The 19,769-nt window shown below is 51.3% G+C and overlaps 1 protein-coding gene across 1 annotated transcript in view; it reads right to left on the bottom strand.

Annotated features, from left to right (window-relative positions):
* Positions 1–1,851: 1,851 nt before the first annotated feature.
* LOC136296087 (hydrocephalus-inducing protein-like) overlaps positions 1,852–19,769 on the bottom strand; it is a 73,148-nt gene continuing 55,230 nt past the window's right edge. The window contains exons 46-70 of the mRNA XM_066194910.1: positions 19,267–19,425; positions 18,652–18,839; positions 18,295–18,477; positions 17,934–18,053; positions 16,534–16,693; positions 16,256–16,428; positions 15,891–16,089; positions 15,107–15,206; positions 14,428–14,527; positions 13,768–13,936; positions 13,242–13,480; positions 12,856–12,928; positions 12,021–12,225; positions 11,404–11,636; positions 10,667–10,818; positions 9,532–9,724; positions 8,862–8,970; positions 8,030–8,281; positions 7,540–7,682; positions 6,972–7,193; positions 5,092–5,252; positions 4,484–4,584; positions 3,743–3,904; positions 3,229–3,451; positions 1,852–2,441 (exon numbers count right to left, since the gene is read on the bottom strand). Coding sequence (XP_066051007.1) covers positions 2,279–2,441; positions 3,229–3,451; positions 3,743–3,904; positions 4,484–4,584; positions 5,092–5,252; positions 6,972–7,193; positions 7,540–7,682; positions 8,030–8,281; positions 8,862–8,970; positions 9,532–9,724; positions 10,667–10,818; positions 11,404–11,636; positions 12,021–12,225; positions 12,856–12,928; positions 13,242–13,480; positions 13,768–13,936; positions 14,428–14,527; positions 15,107–15,206; positions 15,891–16,089; positions 16,256–16,428; positions 16,534–16,693; positions 17,934–18,053; positions 18,295–18,477; positions 18,652–18,839; positions 19,267–19,425 — 4,182 coding nt within the window. The 3' untranslated portion in view covers positions 1,852–2,278. The remainder of the gene's footprint in view (positions 2,442–3,228; positions 3,452–3,742; positions 3,905–4,483; positions 4,585–5,091; positions 5,253–6,971; positions 7,194–7,539; positions 7,683–8,029; positions 8,282–8,861; positions 8,971–9,531; positions 9,725–10,666; positions 10,819–11,403; positions 11,637–12,020; positions 12,226–12,855; positions 12,929–13,241; positions 13,481–13,767; positions 13,937–14,427; positions 14,528–15,106; positions 15,207–15,890; positions 16,090–16,255; positions 16,429–16,533; positions 16,694–17,933; positions 18,054–18,294; positions 18,478–18,651; positions 18,840–19,266; positions 19,426–19,769) is intronic.

The raw sequence follows: 19,769 nt of genomic DNA, 5'->3' as shown, positions 1-19,769 counted from the left end.
TCGTTAAACTTCATGTCATTGGACTCTGCCCATCCATCCAGCCTGTCCAGGTCCCTCTGAAGAGCCCTCCTATCCTCCAGCAGATCGACATACACTCCCAGCTTGGTGTCATCTGCCAATTTACGGTCCCCTCCCTTCTCATCCTACCTGTTTTTTAATCACTTCTTCAACCCCACCCCTCTTCCAGCTCACAGCAACACTCCAGAACAAATCCAAACAATCCAAACAACAACACACAGAACCAACAACTTTCATTCTTTAATGTAATTACCTTTTGGCTTCAGCAAAATATCATCTCATCTCTCACAATCCACCCTTTCCTTTTATTATCCTTTTTTGCCAAAGCCCTTGATTTACTCATCCGGTCCGCTCAGCATAAACTGACTCCTTTTGCAAAGTAGTTATAAATAAGATTAATCAGTCTTTTATTAGGTCAGTGTTAAATCCAATCTATTTAAAAGTTCCTGAGTTGTCAGTTCACGTTGCTGTCCATAGTTCCTCCAGCTCAAGAGAAGTAAGTTGTAGATGGACTTGTGTGCAGTGCCTCCCATCAGTTCCACGGATGCTTGGATGAAGCAAACCTCAGATCGGAACTGTGGCAACAAAGATTGCCTTCCTCGGTGTCCATACCTGCTTCCTAAGTTCTGTGCACTAGAACAGCACGCTGTGGGGACATAGAGGTGAAGTGCAGAAGCCGTGACACTCCATCCAGCAATTTCCAGAGTCTTAGAACGTAATTTCCTATTTTTCTTTTGTCAAGGTCTGGTATGACTTATATTCCCAATGCTCAACACCCAAGGGATTGCAGCAAAAGTCTCTCTGGTGGCAAACACAGAGGTCAGTCCGGTCTTGCCCTTGACTGTTTACTATGAAATCATCTTTTGAAGATTAACTTTAAAGGGTCACTTCCTTGTACCACTGTCCAAGTTTGGAGAGGAGCTTCTACTGGTCCTTTGACTTGAGAGGCGTGAGACCACTCCTGTTCTGCAGTCCTGAACACTGTTTCAGTTGTTAAAAGTACCTGAAAAGGACCTTCCCGTGCGGGTGTAAAGGTAAAGAAGCAAATCTCCTGGTTTTACCTGGTGTATATGAAAATCTAGAGGTGACGTTGAGGGTAACAACCCTTTTCTTCCAAGACCCATGAGAGAAAGTTTAATTGCCTGCAAATCATTTCTGAGATATAAGTCATTAGTTTCAGCCAACCCCTCCTCCCTTCCCACCTGAGGTAACCCAAATAACGTTTCATATGGAGAAACTCCTATGTCCTTTCTTGGAGCAGTTCTGATCCGTAATAATGCTAATCTGCTTTCAAGCATTAATTTGGTACTTTGGTTCTTAAGGATAGCATTCAATCTCTCCACACATCCAGAGCTTTGAGGGTGCTACAGGGTATGACATTTCCAATTTATGTCTAATACAACACATACAGAATGAAAAATTTTTGAAGGAAAGTGTGTTTCCTTATCTGAGTCCATTCTTTCAATTATCGCATATCTGGGAATGATTTGTTCTAAAAGCTTCTTGGCCACTTTGGAGGTAGGAAAGGCTTCTACCCAGTGGGTGAGGTGATCAGCTATTACCAGAAGGTATTTCCATCTCTGTATTTTGGGCAACTCGGTGTAATCTACTGGCATATTTTGAAAGGGCCTAAGGGCTAGGGCTCTTCCCTCACTAAGGTGTTTTCTCATCTCTTTCTTATTTATCTTTTATCAAATCAAGCATTGTGCAGTCACTATTTGGCTATTGTATAGACTGCCTCACAGCAGCAGCAAGTTATTAAGAACTGATCACACAGTGCTTGAGCTCTGCAGTGCATCCCATGCTGCAGCTTAATTAAAATTTCTCCAGTAATTGCTTTATTTATTATTGGGCTCCCTTCCCTGCCTGGCTGTGACTGGAACGACACCAAAGAGAAAGTGTCTGCAGCAAGAGAAGGCTGTGGTTGGGTAACTGGTTCTGTTTGTTGTTGCTGCTGGTGTTGTTTGTTTCCCTTGTTATACATACTAGAAAAGAACTGTTCCTCTTTTCCCCGTATCTTTGCCTGAAAGCCCCTTAATTTCAAAATTATAACAATTTGGAGGGAAGGGGGTCAAATTCTCCATTCCAGAGAGGCCCCAGACACCTGTCTTTCCAACCAAGACAAGCTGACAATTAACCATGTATTGCTAATTGTTTAATAACAATTAGTTAACAATTAGTAGAGACCATCAGCAGCTGCAGCAGCAGCAGACACAACGTTGGCAGCTCCTGCCAGATGCTCCAGCTGACGCAAATGCTGTCACTCAGGTGGTAAGTTCCAGTGCAACTGCTTCTGGGGTCTCTGTCCTTTCTCTTCCTGCCGTAACGCAGAGCGTTTTGGTTTATCACGACTCTTCTGCTCCCGGGCTCTGCCTTTCACAATCACCCGCACCTTCTTCTGAGTCGCCTCCAGGTTAGGGATCCTAGGAAGAAAGGGCCCGGTATCAGCCAGACGAGCATTTCCAGCACGCCACTTTTCTGTCTCCATGCAGAGCACACAGTGTTGTGTCCTCTCTCTGTGCAAGCAGCAAGCAGCAAATTAAACAACTGCTCTCGCTGCATGGAGGCTGCAGAGGTGCAAGGGCAGGGACAGGAGCAGTTAAGTGCCTGGGGACCAAATGCAACACACAGGATTCCATGTAGAGAAGCAGCCCTTGCTTGTCCCAAAAGAAGCAGAGCTCGGTCCAGGGTGCTCCCTGCGTCTCTTGTTACAGATTTTGCAACCCTCCAGGAGCTTCCTATTTCATTCAAGGTCTTTTCCCAGTGTCTCCCTACCAAGGCCAGATGATCTTTCTGTGCTCCTGTGGGTGTGTGTGTCTGCTGCCTCTCTGGGATTGCCTGTCTCCAGGCCCCCCATCCCAGTCACAGGGACTGAAGGGAGGGTGTTAGGGGATGAACCAGGCTGCGCTGGGTGATGCCCAGCAACAGGACAAGAGGCAACGGGCAGAACCTGAACAGGAAACTCCACCTGAAGCCCAGGAAGAACTTCTTTCCTGTGCAGGTTGCCCAGAGAGGGTGTGGAGCATCCCTCACTGGAATTACTCCAGAGCCCTCTGGACACAACCCTGTGCCATGTGCTCTGGGATGACCCTGCTTCAGCAGGGAAGCGGGAGCAGATGACCCACTGTGATCCCTTCCAACCCGCCCCAGCCAGTGATTCAGTGATACCCGTCAGCAGCATGAGTTGCCAAGCGTGTAGACGTTTCCCACCTGCACAGCATGGTGGCCGTAAACTTCCCCACGCTCTTCGGAGAGAACAGGACGTGAAAGGTCTGCTTCTCGCCAGGAGCGATGGTGCCGTGGTAGGGGTTGATGGAGAACACTGGCAGGTCATGGAGGGCATCTGGGAGGATTTCCAGGGAGGAACTGACGCGCTGCAGAGGGAGGTGCTTTTGCTTTGAGTGGTGTGGCTTCTTGGAGCGGTCCTGCTGCTGCTGAGAGAGGTGCCGTTCCTTGGAGCTGCGCCGCTTCTGGGAACTCTTCTTCTGCTTCGAATCCAGCTGCTGCTCCTCAGAAAGCTGCTCCTCCTCAGAAAGCTGCTCCTCAGAAGCCTGCTCCTCCTCAGAAAGCTTCGTCATGTCATTAGGGTCTATCTCCGGAAACTCTGCCTCGTCCTCATAAAACGGCTCCTCAGAAAACTCCTCCTCCTCCTCCTGGTCTGTGTAAAGGCACTCCTCCTCAGAAAGCCGCTGCTCCTCAGGCTGCTGCTGCTCCTCGGAATCCTCCTCCTGCTGCTGCTGCTGCTGCTCAGAATCCTGCTGCTCGGCAAGCTGCTGCAGCTGCCACAGCTCAGAAGGATGGATCTCAAAAGGATGGTCCTGCTCCCACCAGAAACGACTCACCAGCTTCTTCTGATGCCTTACAGTAGCAGAAGACAGGAAGCGCCCTGCAGAGAGGAAGAGGACACCTTTCAAAGACAAAACCCTGTGTTGCCAGCAACTCTGCCTCCTGCTGCAGGTAGGTGGAAGAGAGCTGGGATGCACTTGGAGCATCTCTGGCCAAGTACTTTCAGCAGGAAATAGAGCGTCTGGGAGCAGGGTCCCTGCCTGCAGCACACACTCCCGTGCCAGAGCAGGAGAGCTGGTTTTAGACAATGACTTTGCATTTGCCCTGGAATGGGGAACTGCACACAGACAGGGGCTGTAGGGCAGCTCACGCATTACACCATTGTTTTTCCCAGTCTCAGACTTCTCTCAGAGATGACCTGATGTCCCCTTCCCAGCCCTGACCCAGGCACGTGGCTTTCCCCAGAGTCTGCCTCAGCTCCTTTGCAGAGCACAGGTGGCAGGGCGAGAACAAAAGGGGCTGAAAGGCAGAGGGGGGCAAGGAGAAAACTCCAGCTGCAGCTGGGAAGATGCTGATGAAAGTGGATGTGTGGACAAGGATGAAAAAGCAAGTCATGTTTTGGAGTGAAGTGGCAGGGTGTTCTCCCCAGGCCCTCAGCTACCGAGTGAAATGCCCTTACGCATCAGAGTGGTTGAGAATGGCTTCTTCACTGCTTCACTATCTGCAGCTTCCTCCCAGGAGTATTCCAGGGCTACCTTCCCTGTGTTGTGCATCCTGAAACTGAAAAGCAAGGAGGAGGAATAAAAAAAAAGGTCCAATAAATATAAAGCAAATAGTACAGTAACATGGCCTGATGGACTCCTGGTATCAATTTCTCCTGAGGAGCATCTTCTTCCCCAGGCAACCCTGCCACGTTCCGCTGTCCTGGGTGGCCCAGAAATGTATTTCCAAGTCTGGAAGTTTAAGAGGAAAGGGCCAACATGGTGCCCAGGACATTGAAGCTGAGGGGCTTACTCTGGACTTTAGGTTTTGGTTTGACTGCAAACTTATTCTTGAGCAGATGAGGACAGGTGACAGGCAGTGAAAGCAAACCCACGGCTGTCCTCAGCAGAAGGGTGTGGCAGCACTGAACCTGTCCTGACCACCACCTCCTGCCTGGCTTTGCGTGCACGTGAATGGGCCTGTGCTGGTTTTGGCTGGGGTAGAGTTCTGGGAAGCAGGCACTGGGTCAGCCCTGGGCAAAGGCAGCTCCCGCTCACAGGGCCCTGCCTGGCCTCCAGCACTCACGTGGCTCTCCTTGTCTGGAAGGGCAAGGTATCCTTGAGCTGGACCACAGTCGTGTTCAGTTTTAACTGGCTGTAGGCAACAACGGCGCTGAGGTACAGCTCGGCCTCCTGGCTGCTGTCCTCCAGCACAGCGTGAGCTGGTTCTGGGACTCTCTTGACCACCTGCAAACAGAGGAGGGAGGAATCACTGAGCAGAGCCCAGAAAGTCAGGCTGAGAAGGGAGTCTTTTGGCCTCCGGGATCAGCCTCATAGAGGGACTGGAAAGGACCGTTCACTTTCACTTCCCTGCAAAGATGACAAAATAGAGACTGCTCTGCTACGGTAGTTGTTTCTACCCACTGATCAAAGCAGTCACTACTACAGCTGTTAATATACCCATGGCAACTTGTGGAGTCCCTCGTGCCATTAAAGGAATTTCCAACTGCCCTGCCCTGGAAAAGCTAGGATTAAAAATACCCCAGGTGTAAAAAAAGGCTTCTCCCCCGTGGCTCCTTGCAAACATTGTGCAATCTGCTCTTGGGGTTTTGCAAGTCCATCACTCCTCCCATGGTATCCCCTCTTCCTATTTCCCCATTGGCTATGGGGCCTGGTGTCCTGTTCCTCTCTTCCCTACGGTCACTTGCCCTCTGCCCTGTCCCCGGGACCACCCATGAACATGAGACCCTACATAACCGAGGAAAACCACATGGCCACTCTCTTTCTGGCCTCTGATTCACCTTCAGCACACGGAATAAACACTTGCTGGAAATTTATCTGGGGCTGGGAGCCTTCTGCCTCTCTTGCTGAGCTAGCCTGGTAACGTGGGTGGTTATGTGAGCTTGAATTGCTGCCTGAATACTTCTCAAGCAGTTTCTCTATGGAGAGGCTGACTGGGATTTAGAAAGGCTCTAAGTGCACTCCTAAAAGGACGCACTGCTACAGAGACTATAGCTGCGTTCCAGTGCCTGTACATCAACCTTGTAGAGGGACTGGCTTTTTTCCTGGTCCCCTTTAAATACAGCAGGTCTCAAAATTAGGGTTAAGTTCCCCTGCTGAAGCTTTGTGGATGGAGAACCCAAAGACTGAAGAGTTCTGGAAAGCACCTTTTTCTTCTTGTCTTAGGAGAAAGTGCTCTCCACATGTCACGTGTGGAGCAACAACCACACTGCAGGGAGCTGGCAATGGGCATTTTGGGATGTGAAAGATCTCACTAGGAAAGTCTCCAACTGCAGATGTTCTGATAGAAAAGAGGATGGTTTAGAGGCCTTAAAATGGTCCAGGAACTCAGAAAGAACCTTCAGCCAAGACGAGTGTGTTTGGCAATAATGACAATAAAAGCAAGAGCATCTGGAGATGATCCTTCTCCAGACTCCTCCATACTGTCATACAGTGCCTGGGCTACTCCATGCTGAGATATCCCACACAATACAGAGATCACAACTAAAAACTCTGGTATCCATGCAGACAAAACTTGGAGTTCACCAGCACGTGCAGGAGAAGTATACTTCTCTCCACTTCCAAAGAAGAGACAGAGTGCAGCAGACTTAACTCCTTGTTGGTGAAAAGGCACCAAATCAGATGAAGAGATTTCAAACACCATAAAAGGGGATAAAATCATGAAACATTGTCTCCCATTCAACACGGGCTGCAACCCTTGTGCTTGTTGTGGCACAGACTCATAGTTTGTGTTGGCTAAAGGTCTCTTGTCAAAAGGCCTCCCCCTCTCACGTGAGTGTGTCCGGTCACTGTGCATCCACCTCTCCCCTAGAATGCACTGCTGGTGAACCTCACGGCTGTCCAACGTCCAGAGGAAGCAAGAGCTGCTCAGCCAGCAATGATGGGGGTTACCGTGGTTCTTTTTGTAGAAGCTGGGTTGTCTTTTTTTGCCATTTTGCTTCTCACCTTCCTTTTTTCAGGCCACCTGGCTGCCGGCTCTTCCCTGGTGGTTTGATTCCACGTGACAATGCGCATTTTGTTGTCGCAGTCCTGAACCTCCCCTCCTGGCAGCTCAGAGTTGATCTCGGTCACCTTACATTTCACAAGGTGCCTCCTGAAGGTGGCTGGGACATCTGATTTCAAGGTCACTGTGATGTCCTTGGCACAGCCAGGATGGAGATGTCCCACCTAGGGAGAATCAGGGAGTCAAAACCAAACTGGAAGCACTGCCAAGGGCAGGACTGCCAGCAAAAGGGACTGATGTGGTGAGCAGCTGTGCCAGGAATCTGCGCGTCGGAGTGGATTTATGTCAAGTTTGATAGACAAAAGTATGAATGGAAGGTGCCACCTCCCATAACATGAAGCCTTTTCTGCAAGGCTGGCAGCCATTGCCAAGCCAGGGACTTGGCATCTCGGCATCTCCTACGTGGCACTGGAATGGGCTGACACTGGTACGTGAGGACTGCCTGCCAGCTCCTGGGAACACCAGGGCAGGGCTTGAGCAATGGGGAAAGGCAGAGCCGTCCACGCTCACCTTGGGAGAGAACTGGAATGGTGCGTTTGCCTCCCACTCAAAGCGCATGACCTTCGTACAGGTGTGGTTGGTGATGGTGAAGGTCCTGTTGCAGGGCTCTCCAACAGAACAGTCCCCAAACTGGATGTGATTCGCTCGGACAGCTGTTGAGGAGGAGAACAAGGCAACCTCAGCATGCAGGGAGCTCCATCCACCCCCCTTCACGTGCACAGACACCTGTATGTTCAATGCTTTCTTGCTCCAAGCCTTCCTCCCTCTGGAAGGGAGTTTCCCAGGCGGCTCCCCAGCCCACCACTTTCAGGGAAACACCCTGACACACCCCTAAGCCAGCCACATGAAGCACAGCACACACTGCTCTGCAGGCATGGCTGCCACGCCCACAGGCCACCAAGTCCAGTGGGTGACAGCCCAGGCCTGGCTAGAGAGAGGACACACATGATCAGACATTTCCCTCTTCCTTGCTCCACCTTGGCAGCCTCTCCTCTCTTACCATCAATGATGTCTTTCTTCAGAATGCTCTCAGCATTCCGCTCCTGTGTACCTTCCTCCAGTCCGTCGAGGGTGAATTCATCCTGGTGGCCTTCGCCCACCAGCTCTATTAGGGTCTTGTTAGAGTATTTGTCCCCCACTAAGGCACGAATCCTCCCTTCCAGTCGTTGAGCCAGGGTGGGTTTGAAAATGACATCGAACTCTGTCGATTCCCCAGGATGCAGAAGCAGGAAAGGCTTTGGGGGCTTGCTCTCTGCACAGCAACGGAAATCAGAGTTAAGTGATACAGCGGTACAGAGGAAATATTTCCATAGGCTGTATGAGGAATGAGAGGTTGAAATCAGCTGCCTCCTAAGCACGGGTTCTACCCCCAGTGGTTCCAGACCCTCTTCCTGTGTTCACAAGACTGCCACCTCCAGACACATCACCGCTTAAGCAGCTTAACCTCAGGTTGATGCCCAGCCCGCATTCCATCTGCTTCCAGCCAGCTCCAGCCGTGTGGAAAGCGGAGCCAGAGAGTGCTTTTGGCTTCTGCAGGTTGTCTGTGTGCTCAAGGGCTGTGTCCATTCAGGCTGGTGCCTTCCCTCAAGCAGCAAATACCTCAGAGGGTCCACTGAGGTAGTGACAGTCCCCCACAATTCAACCCACCTTGTCTAGAGGAGCCAAAGAACTTCTTACAACTTGCTAGGAGAAAGTCCCCAAGAAAAGCTTGGGGGACAGAGAGCCCAAGGAAAGAAACTGTGTCTAACATCTGGCTGCTGCTCAGAGAAGCCAAGAGCAGGGCACACGTTTTCCCTCTGTGCAGGATCACACTTCATGGTTAATGAATTTACCGTGTACAGCAGAGTCGTCTTCCGCATCTTCAATGTAGAATCTCTCAAGTGTGGAGCCCCTGCCTTTCAAGAGGAATGCTCCGTGCTCATCCTCCAGGTGTAACATGAACTGAGAAAAGGGAGCACAGAGCACATTGACACTGGTGTGAGCACAGGGTGGGAACACAGGGACTGACCCCGCAGTGCTGCTGGTCCCGCATGGGAACCCAGCACCTCTCCCACTACAAACAGCACTTAGCACAAAAGTTAAGTCAAACCAGCTGGGAAAAAAGAGCGCTCAGAGGCATTTGGATGGACCTGACACAGAATCAAACAGGACAGAAAGTAATGAGCAGAATGTAATCAAGCCACAACTAAGTTTACTTAAAATGCAGTAAGCTGGGATCAAAAACAATCTAATGGAGCTGGAAAATCACCCCATGTCCATGAGAACAAAAGGTGACCTGAGAGATGGGGCGAAATACTGCACCACCTTTCCTGTGTTCAACTTAAAGAAGAAAGGCTAGAGGCACAATTTCCAGGAACTCCCTTCTTGGAGAACAGATGTCAGTCACTTGCTTAAAAAGAATTTCTGACACCTCTTCCCAGGTCTGCCGTGTTTTTTGGGACCCTTCCCCTGTGCCACAAGCACTTGTTCCCAAACCAGACCATTCCTTGAGCAGGTCCTCACCTTGACAGGTATTATGCCCTTGTTTTGGATGACCAGGGGGAGCATCTCTGACTCCCCCGGCCGGAGCCTCTTGAAGCACAGCACGGAATTTCCCCTCCTGCTGCAAGCACTTGGGCTCACGACTGTCAGCTGCGGCTCATGCCCCTTCCCGCTGATGGTGAAGGTCAGGATTTGAGGTTTAAAGTTCGCAGGGCTGCAGGAGAGGCACAGAAACAATTTCAGCTGGCACTAACCCATTTCTCCCTGGGCGAGTGAGGCAGCAAGGGCCACCCACAGTGTTTTCCCTGCCTGATGCTCCTGAACCACACAACGCAGCCCCCACCAGGCTCTTCCCAATCCACTCAGGGCCATTCACAAGAGGACTCTGTTCCAAAGCGCCCTCCACAATAACAATTCAAAATAATTTCAGTTAATTGAATCGTGCCCTCCAGGAGGTAAATAATGAGGCACCAGATGAGACATGGCAAATCTCCTGGCTGCAGTGAGATGAGACACATGCAACAAGCAAAAGCACAGCATGAAAGCAGTACAAAAGCAAGTAGGCAAAAATAAATCATTGTCACCATCAGTAAAGATCATTTCCAAGCAGAGTAAGAAAGCAATTGCATATTAGCAATTAGACTTCTCTTGCTCCAATTCAGCCACTAAAAGGTTGAGGAAGGGCAGGTCAAAGCTGCACTACACAGGTCCCAGGGCAGAGGAACTGTGCTTCTCTTTCATACCAGCTCCAGTCCCTTACATAAAATAGCTTAATGAATACCAGGGAATCACAGTGATCAGAGGAGCACTTAATTTTACAGGTACACAGGAAATTGTGACTGCTGACCTGCTGGCACAGGAACTGCTTCATCTAAGCCTTTGTCCCTGGAAATCCCCAAGTCAGCTGCAGCACATCTCAGTAACTTTCAGCTGGCTACCTAATATTTCCCTGTCTTCATAATTCCTCATAAAGGATAAACCATCAGTCTCATTTTTTGGCTTTCTCTAACAGTTACTGCCTCCCAGATCATCTCATGCCAAGTACTCTGCCTATGGCTACTGAAAGCATTAGAGCTAACATAACAGGAGGCCTGTGCCTGCCCAGTGGAGAGGGAGCTATCACTGAAGCCTTCCCCAGTATTTCACAGTCAGTTACCCTTCTGGGATGACAAGGGAAGCCTTGAAAGTGCAGTCGTAGGTCTGCTCATCTGGTGGGGTGAAGGTCACCGTAGCAACAGCACAGGATGAGCCCTGAATGGACATCTTGACCGGATGCAACTTGAAAACGTTGTTGACAGGGCTTTCATCCTTGGGGGAACGCAGAGAGCAGTGTTAGGAGAAAAGACCTTTCAACACGACACAGTTTTATTCATAAATGCATTACTGAGAACAGCCCCAGGCAGTGTGTCCTCCTCCCTGTTTCCCTGGGCAGGCTCCCTCCCTCCCAGGGAACGCTGACCTTGTGCTAAAGCATTCTGTGTTTTGAGCCCTGGCCGCTGCCCCAGCATACATGGGAGGTGGGCACTGCTTGGAAAACCCTGCAAATAACCTGGAACTGGCCTTCAAAGTGAAGGAAAAGCCAGGGAGCCTGAGGAAATGCCTCCTTTGAGCCCTGGCATGTCAGTTCATAACAGCCCCTCTCTGAGTGTGCTTCCAGGAGAGGTTCAGAAGGATTCGCTTCTCCCACCGAAGACCCAGAGGTGTGAGCCAGAACCTTGCCCGAGACATGCAAAACTCAACACAACTCTTCCCTGGCTCTGCTGCTCTCCCCTGCAGTTTGACCTGCACTGAGCTAGACTAGTCTGGGCCCCAGGAAGCAATGCATCTGGAGAACAGAACGGACTCTCACACTGCCTTTAGAGGGACACCATCACCTTGGCCTCCTGTTCTTACCTTTCCACACAGGGGTCTGATGGAGAGCACCACATCACATGGCAGGCTGCTTGCATTGTAGATACTGAAATGAGCTTCAGCTTCTTGCGCAACCAGAACCTTGTTGAAGATGAATTTGTTCTCGTCTCTGATGAACAAGCCCACGCCTTCCACTGACCGCAGCTTGCGGCTGAGGTCAGTGCTGCGGCAGATCGGGTACTTCTCAAAGATTGACAGGACATCCTCAACGAGTCCTGTGGATAGACCAGAGGGATGAGCATGGAGGAGAAGCCTCGCTGATGAATTTATCTGGACCCTGCTGGCCTCTCAGGAGGCTTTTCCTCTCAGTCACCCTTTCTGCCCTGGGTGACTGCTAAACCCAGCCTTGGGTGGGGGAGCTGGCTTTGAGGATGGAGCTCAGTCAACCTCGGTCTTAGAGAGCGCTGCTTTCCTTTTATCCTTCCATGCATCCCTCTCAGCCTGGGAAGGATGAGTCTGCTGGTGGACTTGAAGAGGGCTGGAACCTCTGAGGATTCTAAGGTGGGACACCAGGGCTGGCGTGCCTCTCTACCCAAGCAGCAAGTTTAGGTGCTGATCAGCAGCAGGTGTGACCAAGGGAACCTGTGGGCAGTACGTACCTGGGAGGCAGGACTCGGCAGTCAGGGTAAAGGGAATGCCAAGGGGATTGTCCCTGGGGTCTCTGCCCGTGATGTCAATGTAGAGCTGCTCCTCACACGTCCCCTCCTGCCCTGCCAGGCATTCCACTGTGATCTTCTGCTGGCCCCACGGACTGATGGAGCCGGAGCAAGGGGACACCGTGAACATGCCAAGACTGAGGGGACCCTGCAGAAAAAGTTCCAGGAGAGGCTGATGGCTAACAGCTGTGCCTTGAGCACCCCAGCAAAGAGTGTGTCCCGCCTTGGCCTCCAGCTGGGCCCAAGCACCCCAGTCCCAGGGCAGGGAAGGATGACTCCATGGCCCAAGGGCAGCCCCAGGCTGAGACCAACAAGCCAAGAGGAGCTGCAAGCCTGTCCCAAGTAGCAGAGAGAAAGGAGTTTGAGTGTAAAGAATGAAGGTGGTAGCTGTGATCCTTCAGCCTCCAGAGGTAACACAGGAGAGCAGAAATAGCTGTGAGAAAGGACAGGAGAAAGGTAAGTGACTTAGAAGAAGAAAAAGCAATGTTGTCTGAGCTCTGCGGACTGGGAGTTCACTGAGGCGTGTTTTTACTTCTGTGGTGTTCACAGACCTATGCTGGCTAGCAGCGACCAAACACAGGACCTGCTCCCCCCTGTTGATCCCACAAGTCCAGGTCAGAGCCAAAGTACAGGAGTGTCAGTGGGACTGAGCAGATCCTGGGTTCCATCCTGTAGACCATGTCCCGCCCTATAGCCATGAGCCCCCAGCCAGGGCACAGCAGCATCTTCTCACATCCCTCTGCAGCAGCAGCACTGTCGGGGAGCAGGAGTCACCCACCTGTGTCAAGGAGCTCGATTTCCTTTCCGTGGAGTCCTCTGCAGCTGATGGAGCAGATTCCTCTTGCATTGAACTGAGAGGAGAAAGCAGAGGTATCTGTCATGCTGAGCTCCCCTGCCTTTCTCTGAGGCCAAAGCTGGCCTTCCTCCACACGGAGGGAAGCCTTCCTGCTCCTGATGGCTCCCTGAGTGCAGCACCCATTGCTGGACAGAAGCTCTATCACCAGCTTTGTACTACACCTGGGGACACTGCGGCGTTTTTTTGCTCCCTCTCCCCAAGCCAGGGATGCAAACGGACGACAGCCCAGGTCTCCTGGCTGCCTGCCACATACCAGCCATGGGCTGGTGCCTCCTCAGACAGGAAAGGTGGTGCAGGGCTTCTCGTACCTTTGGCTTTCCCATGCAGATGCATCCTCGGGTGCTCGGTGGATGTAGAATTCGAAGCTGAGCATGCCTTTGTTCTCCAGAATGACAGTCTGGGTCTTCTTGGTGCCCTCGAGCATGGCACCGAAGTCGATGGGTGAGGCGGGCTCAATGCTGTACTTGCTGTACACAGCTCTCGCCGACACCCTCAGTGGGATCTCGGCAACAGTCTGGCCTCCTTCCCCTGAGCTGCCGTCTATCACCTGTGTCCACAGGAAGGGGTGGTAAACACAGCAAAGAGGCCAGCCTCTACCCCAGTCCCCAGTCTCCACCCCAGGCCTCCATCAGTTTACCCCTCCCTGTTTAAGCACCGCCTCCAGAGTCAGATGCTCAGCTCCACTTAAGAAGCCTCCCAAATGGTTTTGAAAGACTTTGTTTGTGTACGTAGGAGAGAGGATTCTCCAGTTAAAGCACTCCTTCCATTCGACACCTATCCCGTTTACACTCCCAAAATGTCGAGTGGTAACACAGCCTGGCCCAAGCAGCTCACCTGGCAGTACAGGATGGGTTTGTTCTTGAGGAAGATTTCACTTGTGGGGTGGAAGAGCATCTCAATATTCACACCAGGCTGGGAGGCAGTCAGCACGCCTGACCGAGGCTCAACGCTGAAGTGGGATGCCAAGTCTTGCATGCTGGCACCTGCACCCTTCAGCGTGAAGCTGGGGAGAAAGGGAAGGAATGGAGATCTCTGCAGTTAAAAGTACAGGCACCACCAGCACGGCCAGGACTTTGCATAGGACCAGAAAAAAACAAAAAAAAGGGAGAGTTCAGCTCTGCTCAGAGAATCCTGGATCTTGACAGAGAGTGCAGACAATCACAAGGTTAAGGCATGAAACCTTGACACCAAAATTTTTCATTCACTTCTTTACAGAGTCTCAGAAAGAGAAAGGAAGTGACCATCAAAGAAAAGCAATGAATCTCATCATTTCAGTGGCTGAAATTTTTGGGGCTCTCCTTTGGGTTCGTGCTGAGCTGTGAAGAATTGCTGGTTTGTGGCTGGATTCTCTAGTAAAATAGTTGAGATTAGAGAGTCCAGGTTTTGTATTTCCCATGAGGTAGCCAGCATGAAAACAGGTTCTAGCCATTGACAGAGGGAGAATGCAGGCCTGGGAATCTGAAGAAATGCTCACTACCAGGCAGCTGGACTCACCTGTACTCAATGTCATATACCCCTTTGTTCTTTAGACTCAGGACTTTCTTCACCTTATCCAGGACATTAATGGTTCCAAATTCCAAGCTTCCATCTGGACCTGCAGAAAACCCGCAGAGCCAGGTCAGAAATGGTATTTATCAGCTGCAGAACACGCCAGGTCACAAACTACGTGGAGGTCTTGACACAAAACCCTTTCCAGCAAGTTTCCCTTCTTGACAGTATTTTCCAGCTATTTGTCTGCCCTTTCTCTTCTTACTCAAAATATCTGCAAGATTAGTAGCTAAGGAAATTACTTTATATGCTGTGCTGAGCCCGTGGGAGTTGCCAACTGCCTGTTCACGTCACTGTTGTTTCAAAGCCCCCCAAATCCAATCTGCACATGAAGCTGCACACTTCAAAGTTCAGAGGGGAGAGACTTAAGGCTGTCAATGCCCTGACAATGCATTATTCCACACCACTTGCAGGGTATGTGCTTCATGTATCCATGCCATCCTTGCATGCTATCCCATCCCATCCCATCCCATCCCATCCCATCCCATCCCATCCCATCCCATCCCATCCCATCCCATCCCATCCCATCCCATCCCATCCCATCCCATCCCATGCGCTTTGGTCGCCCGCCCCCCAAGGTAATGCAGTGCACCTGGACTGCTTTGTTTGGGAGGCGTCCACTGACCTTCAGGCATGTCGATCCTCAGAGAAACATCATAGACCTTTGCAGAGATTTTGATGTTTTCAGCCTGAACAATCCCCAGGATGTTTTCTGTGTCTGAAACCTGGGGCAGCAAGAAACAAACACTGTTCAGATCATTCTTTTGGTAGACAGCCTCTAAGTCCTTGTCTCTGCTGGCTGCTTCCCCTATGGCCTCCCAGGCTTCACAAGCGTCGGTGGACTCCCAAGCTTTGCTAACCTGTTCACCTCGTGGGCTGCCCCAGTGGGATTCAGCTGCAGTAAAAAACCCTATCAGCCCAACTCTGCACTCCTACAGCAGGGAATGATGCTTCTAAAGCATCCTTGAGAGGCACAGGGATGTAAGAACAACCACAAGAAGTGTGAGGTGTCTCAGAGCAGGTGCCATTGACAACCCTCTGCCACCACCTAGCACTCTCTCGGAAATGCAGCCCCTAAAGCATGGGGAACAAAATCCCAGGGGGAGAGTTTGTTGCACTATGCAGAAGGTTCAGACAAAGTCCAGGAGGAATGTAGAGATCACGCTGCAGTCTGTACAACCAAACAACAACCTTCAGCCACTCACAGGGACAAGGTGGTTGTGGTACAGGCTCAGGACGCAGCGTCTGGTTATCTGGGGGGATGTGGATGCACTGCACGTTCTGGCAAACGCTGTGTAGAGGCAGAATTTGGGGTCACAGCACCCTTGTGTCTGTCAGGTGCAGCTCTTCCTGACTCTGTCCCTAAGAGCGCACGGCTGCTCTGCCAGGCAGGGCACAGTCCCTCTCACCTCAAGTCGCAGGATCTTTTTAATGCTGCCAATCTGCCTGGCCTTGAAATTCAGTGTCACTTCAAATTCTGAGCGGGGAGCAATGATGCCTCTATCTTGTGACACAGAGAAGTCCTCAACAAGGTCATCCAGCCCACGCAGCTGCCAGGCCATGGGCAGTAGGGTGTCGTTTTTCAGGACCAAGGTCCTGCTGTCAGTCCTGCAGAGACAGGAAGGCACCTGGCATCAGCTGCTGGATGGTCACACCAGCCTCACCACTGAATGCAGCTCCATCCACGGCCCTTGGAGCAGCTCCATGCCCTGGAAACCAGAGTTAAAGGTTTTCTCTTTGTCACCAGTCTTGGAGTGCTTGTGGGATGACTGACCTGTGCAGACGGAGCTTGTCAAAGGACAGCTCCAGGGGGCTGACGTCCAGCTTCACGTGCACCCCGTGGCAGCACAGGCTGAAGACCACTGGCTCCGGGTTCTTCGCAATGCAGCAGATCAATCTGTCTTCCAGGAAGCCAGGGGAACTGGGGTATGCCCAAATGGTCAGCTCCTGCACCCAGCCCCACAGAAAGAAATAGAAAGAGCACTGCGTGTGAGCAGGAGGAGCAGCCCCTGGGCACTTCTGCGGTGCCTGCTCTACCTGCCCTTCACCTACCCGCTTCTCCGCTGGCCTCAGGGTCATGCTGGGAGGGTCCAAAAGGAATGTATCTGATTTCATGTCCTTCTCAAAGGTGAACTGGACCTCTACGTCCGTGGGGGAGTTGTTGAGGATGTTTATAGTCTCCTTGTTGCTGTGACTGTTCTGGGCCTTGTACCTGTCCACAAAAGGGGAAAAGGCTGCAGAGGAAACTGTTGCCTGTGCCGCACATGGAGGAAAGCACCGTGGGCACCCAAGGAAGCGGTGCTGGGAGATCCTGCTCTAACAAACAAGTGAGGGAAATGGATCCCAGTCAGGGGCATGAGCATGTACTCATCCTTGCCTTACTTTGGTGCCTTTCCCTGTACCCGGTGCCTCCACCCCTGAAGCCTGATGATGCTCAGGCCACTTCAAGGGTTTTTAATACAATGTACATTCAAAGGTGCCTAGAAAAATAACAGGAGACCAGGCGCATGGGTTCTTTCCCCTTCTTTCTTTCCCTGCATGGTATAAAGAAAAGCTTTTGGAAAAAGAGTTTAGCTGATCTCTTTCATAGAAGTCATGCAACTGCTTTGGATTTCATGGGTTAGCTCAAAGTCTGAGAAAGAAATATAAAGCATCAATTCCCAAGAGGAATGCCAAAAGATAAAAAATAACCCTTCTCTCAGGTGTGGAAATGACTTTGGAGTGAAAGGGTTAAAGAGGCAAACAGAAATCCCAGATCATCCATCAACCTGTCTAAAGATTGTCTGTATTTTAAACTATTTCGATTTCATTTCCTTGGGTTGTCAAAATTGACCTAGTCTTCCAGAGATCCCATGGGGACAAGAATTTAATGTTAAATATTATTTTTTAAGAAGTGACCGTAGAAGTAGAAATATGCAATAGCTTCAATGACAACGTGTTTAGGTGGACTTCATCCAGCAGTGAGGATGCAATGTCATTACAGGAAGATGTAATTCCTGCTCTACGCTCCCCCTGACACCCATTGGCAGGTCAGCCATAAAATCTTACTAATAATTACAGATTAATGAAAGGTTTGAAAAACTGTCCACGGAATAATTGCTCAATCAGGCTACCTGCAGAGCTCAAAGCACTTCAAAAACCACCAGAAAGTTCATTTCCTAAGGGCTGAACTGGGATGTAGAGGGGGACAGGAGTTGCCCCCAGGTCACCTTTGGACTGGCAGCAGCATGTGGCTCTGGCCACCGAGGCAGCCACCAAGGCACCCACTGGGTAGGCAGAGCAGCTCCTCCAAGGCTCACGTGCCCCTTATCTGCTCAAGTTCACACACCCGTGGCCCTGCAAACCCGTGTCTCCCAGGACTCTGGCCGGGACTGCCCTGGATTGTGCCACCAGGACAGCATGGCTCTCCAAGCGTGTCCAGGAAAGTACAAGGCCCAGCAGGGAGCACATACCACTCTCTTGATTTCCCACACAGCAGCGGTCCAAAGTGGAATTGCTTTGTGCTCTCAACGTATTCTTTGAAGATGATTTCATCTGCCTCCATGGTCTTCCTCCACTGTGGAAACACCAGCCTGGGCAGAGAAAGCGGAGAAGGAGGAGCTATGAGATGCTCCAAATAGGAAATGTAGTCAGAAAACCATACCCCTTCCTGGTGGCTGAGGTACCACCTGCCTTCCCAGCTCCCAGCACAGGAAGGAAGAGATGCTGGACGACCTCAGGCAGCACGATGTGCCCAGGCCAGAAGCCCCAAGGGGCAGCCCTGCTGTGAGTTCAGGGGCAGCAGCGTGGGAGGCTGCCGGGGGCCAGCCTTACCGTGGGTCCTGGCTGATGCTGGGGTACAGGCCGGTGACACTGCAGGGCAGCTCGTACTGGCGCTTTGTGCCCACCAGCTCAAACCTCAGTGTCTGCTCAAACTTCCATGGCTTTTGGGTGGAGAAGTGGACCTTCAGTTCCACCTCACCGTGGGCAGGCACTATCCACCGGTACCGTTTCAGCCTGGCAATTAAAGAGGAGGCTTCAGACATTGCTAAGGAGCAAATCAAACAAGGAGGGTGCGCTCGCCATCCCATGGAGGCACTGGCACAGGGTCGCTGTGGAGCTGGGGACGATGGACCTTGTTTGGCAAGAGGGCCAAGAAGCAGAGGCATCACCTCCCCCCGTGCAGCTCACCTGAGGAATTCTGTGGGGATTGAGGCACTTTTCAGTGTACTTTTGGGTCTGGTTGTGGAGGAATCCCGGAGATGTTCTGTTCTCTGTGTGGAGACCTGGCTGTCCTTTAGAGAGCTGTCTCTGCTGGCCTCTTTATCCGTCTTTGGTTGGCCTTCAGCAGAACTTCCCTTCACATCTCGGGCCTTGGCCTAAGGGGAGAGAGAAAAGGGAGAGAGAGGTGAGCCCTGAGACATCCCCATCCTGGAAAGCAAAAATGGAGTTTTTTAACCAATGGAAGAACGAATAAATAAGTCCACATGCCCATGGACTTGGTCTTCCTTATTGGTGTTTGTTTTGCCTGGGACCCCCCTTCTCAGACTCAGGACTGTCTCCTCAAGGGGAGTTGCTGGTTCGAAGTGATCTCCTCCCACTTGTCTTACAGAACTGCTCTGTCCCCAGCAGAGCTGTCTCTTTTTTCCCATACCTGACAGAAAGGAGACCTGCTGACACATGGCCCCACCACATCTTCACTCCCTCTCCACAACGATCCTTCTCCATCCAACCTGTCCCCCATGCCCTCATCTAGCCTGCCCTCTGCCCTGGCACCTTCAGTGCCAGCACCACTGGAGCACCCACCAGATCATCTTCCATAGCAGCACCTCCCGGTGCCTCAATGGTGAAGAGCTCCACGTGCTCTGCGGAGCCCAAGCGCTCCTCTGGGTAGTTGACTACGGAGAGGACAAACGCAGGGGGCAGCGGAGGCCCCTCAGGATGCAGTCCCAGATGTCTCAGCATCTAAAACAGAAGAGAAAAATCTTGTTTATACTTCTGTCACCTTCATCCTCACAATTCCTTCTTTAAAGGCACCGAGCTTTTGGCAATGGGGTTTTTGATTTACAAAATCATGAAGTACAAACGCTTTGTTATGCCCAGTGGGGTGAGCAGGCTCCAGAGCAGAGGCAAGAGCTACAAGCAGGACCAGCAGAGAAATCTCTCCTGAGTGTCTCAGCTGAAAAAACAATGACCATGAGCTGCCCTGTCCCGGGACCGTTTATAATGATTTCCAGGCTGGGAAACTCTGAACAGATGGGATACTTGTACACAGAGCACTTCCACTTTCTGCCCATCTGAGGGATGGT

The sequence above is a fragment of the Chamaea fasciata genome, unplaced genomic scaffold (genome assembly GCF_029207755.1).
Source record: "Chamaea fasciata isolate MVZ Bird 193981 ecotype frontalis unplaced genomic scaffold, bChaFas1.0.hap1 SCAF_12, whole genome shotgun sequence".
In the NCBI taxonomy this organism is placed as follows: Eukaryota; Metazoa; Chordata; class Aves; order Passeriformes; family Sylviidae; genus Chamaea; species Chamaea fasciata.
This window is presented reverse-complemented; position numbering and strand designations above follow the sequence as displayed.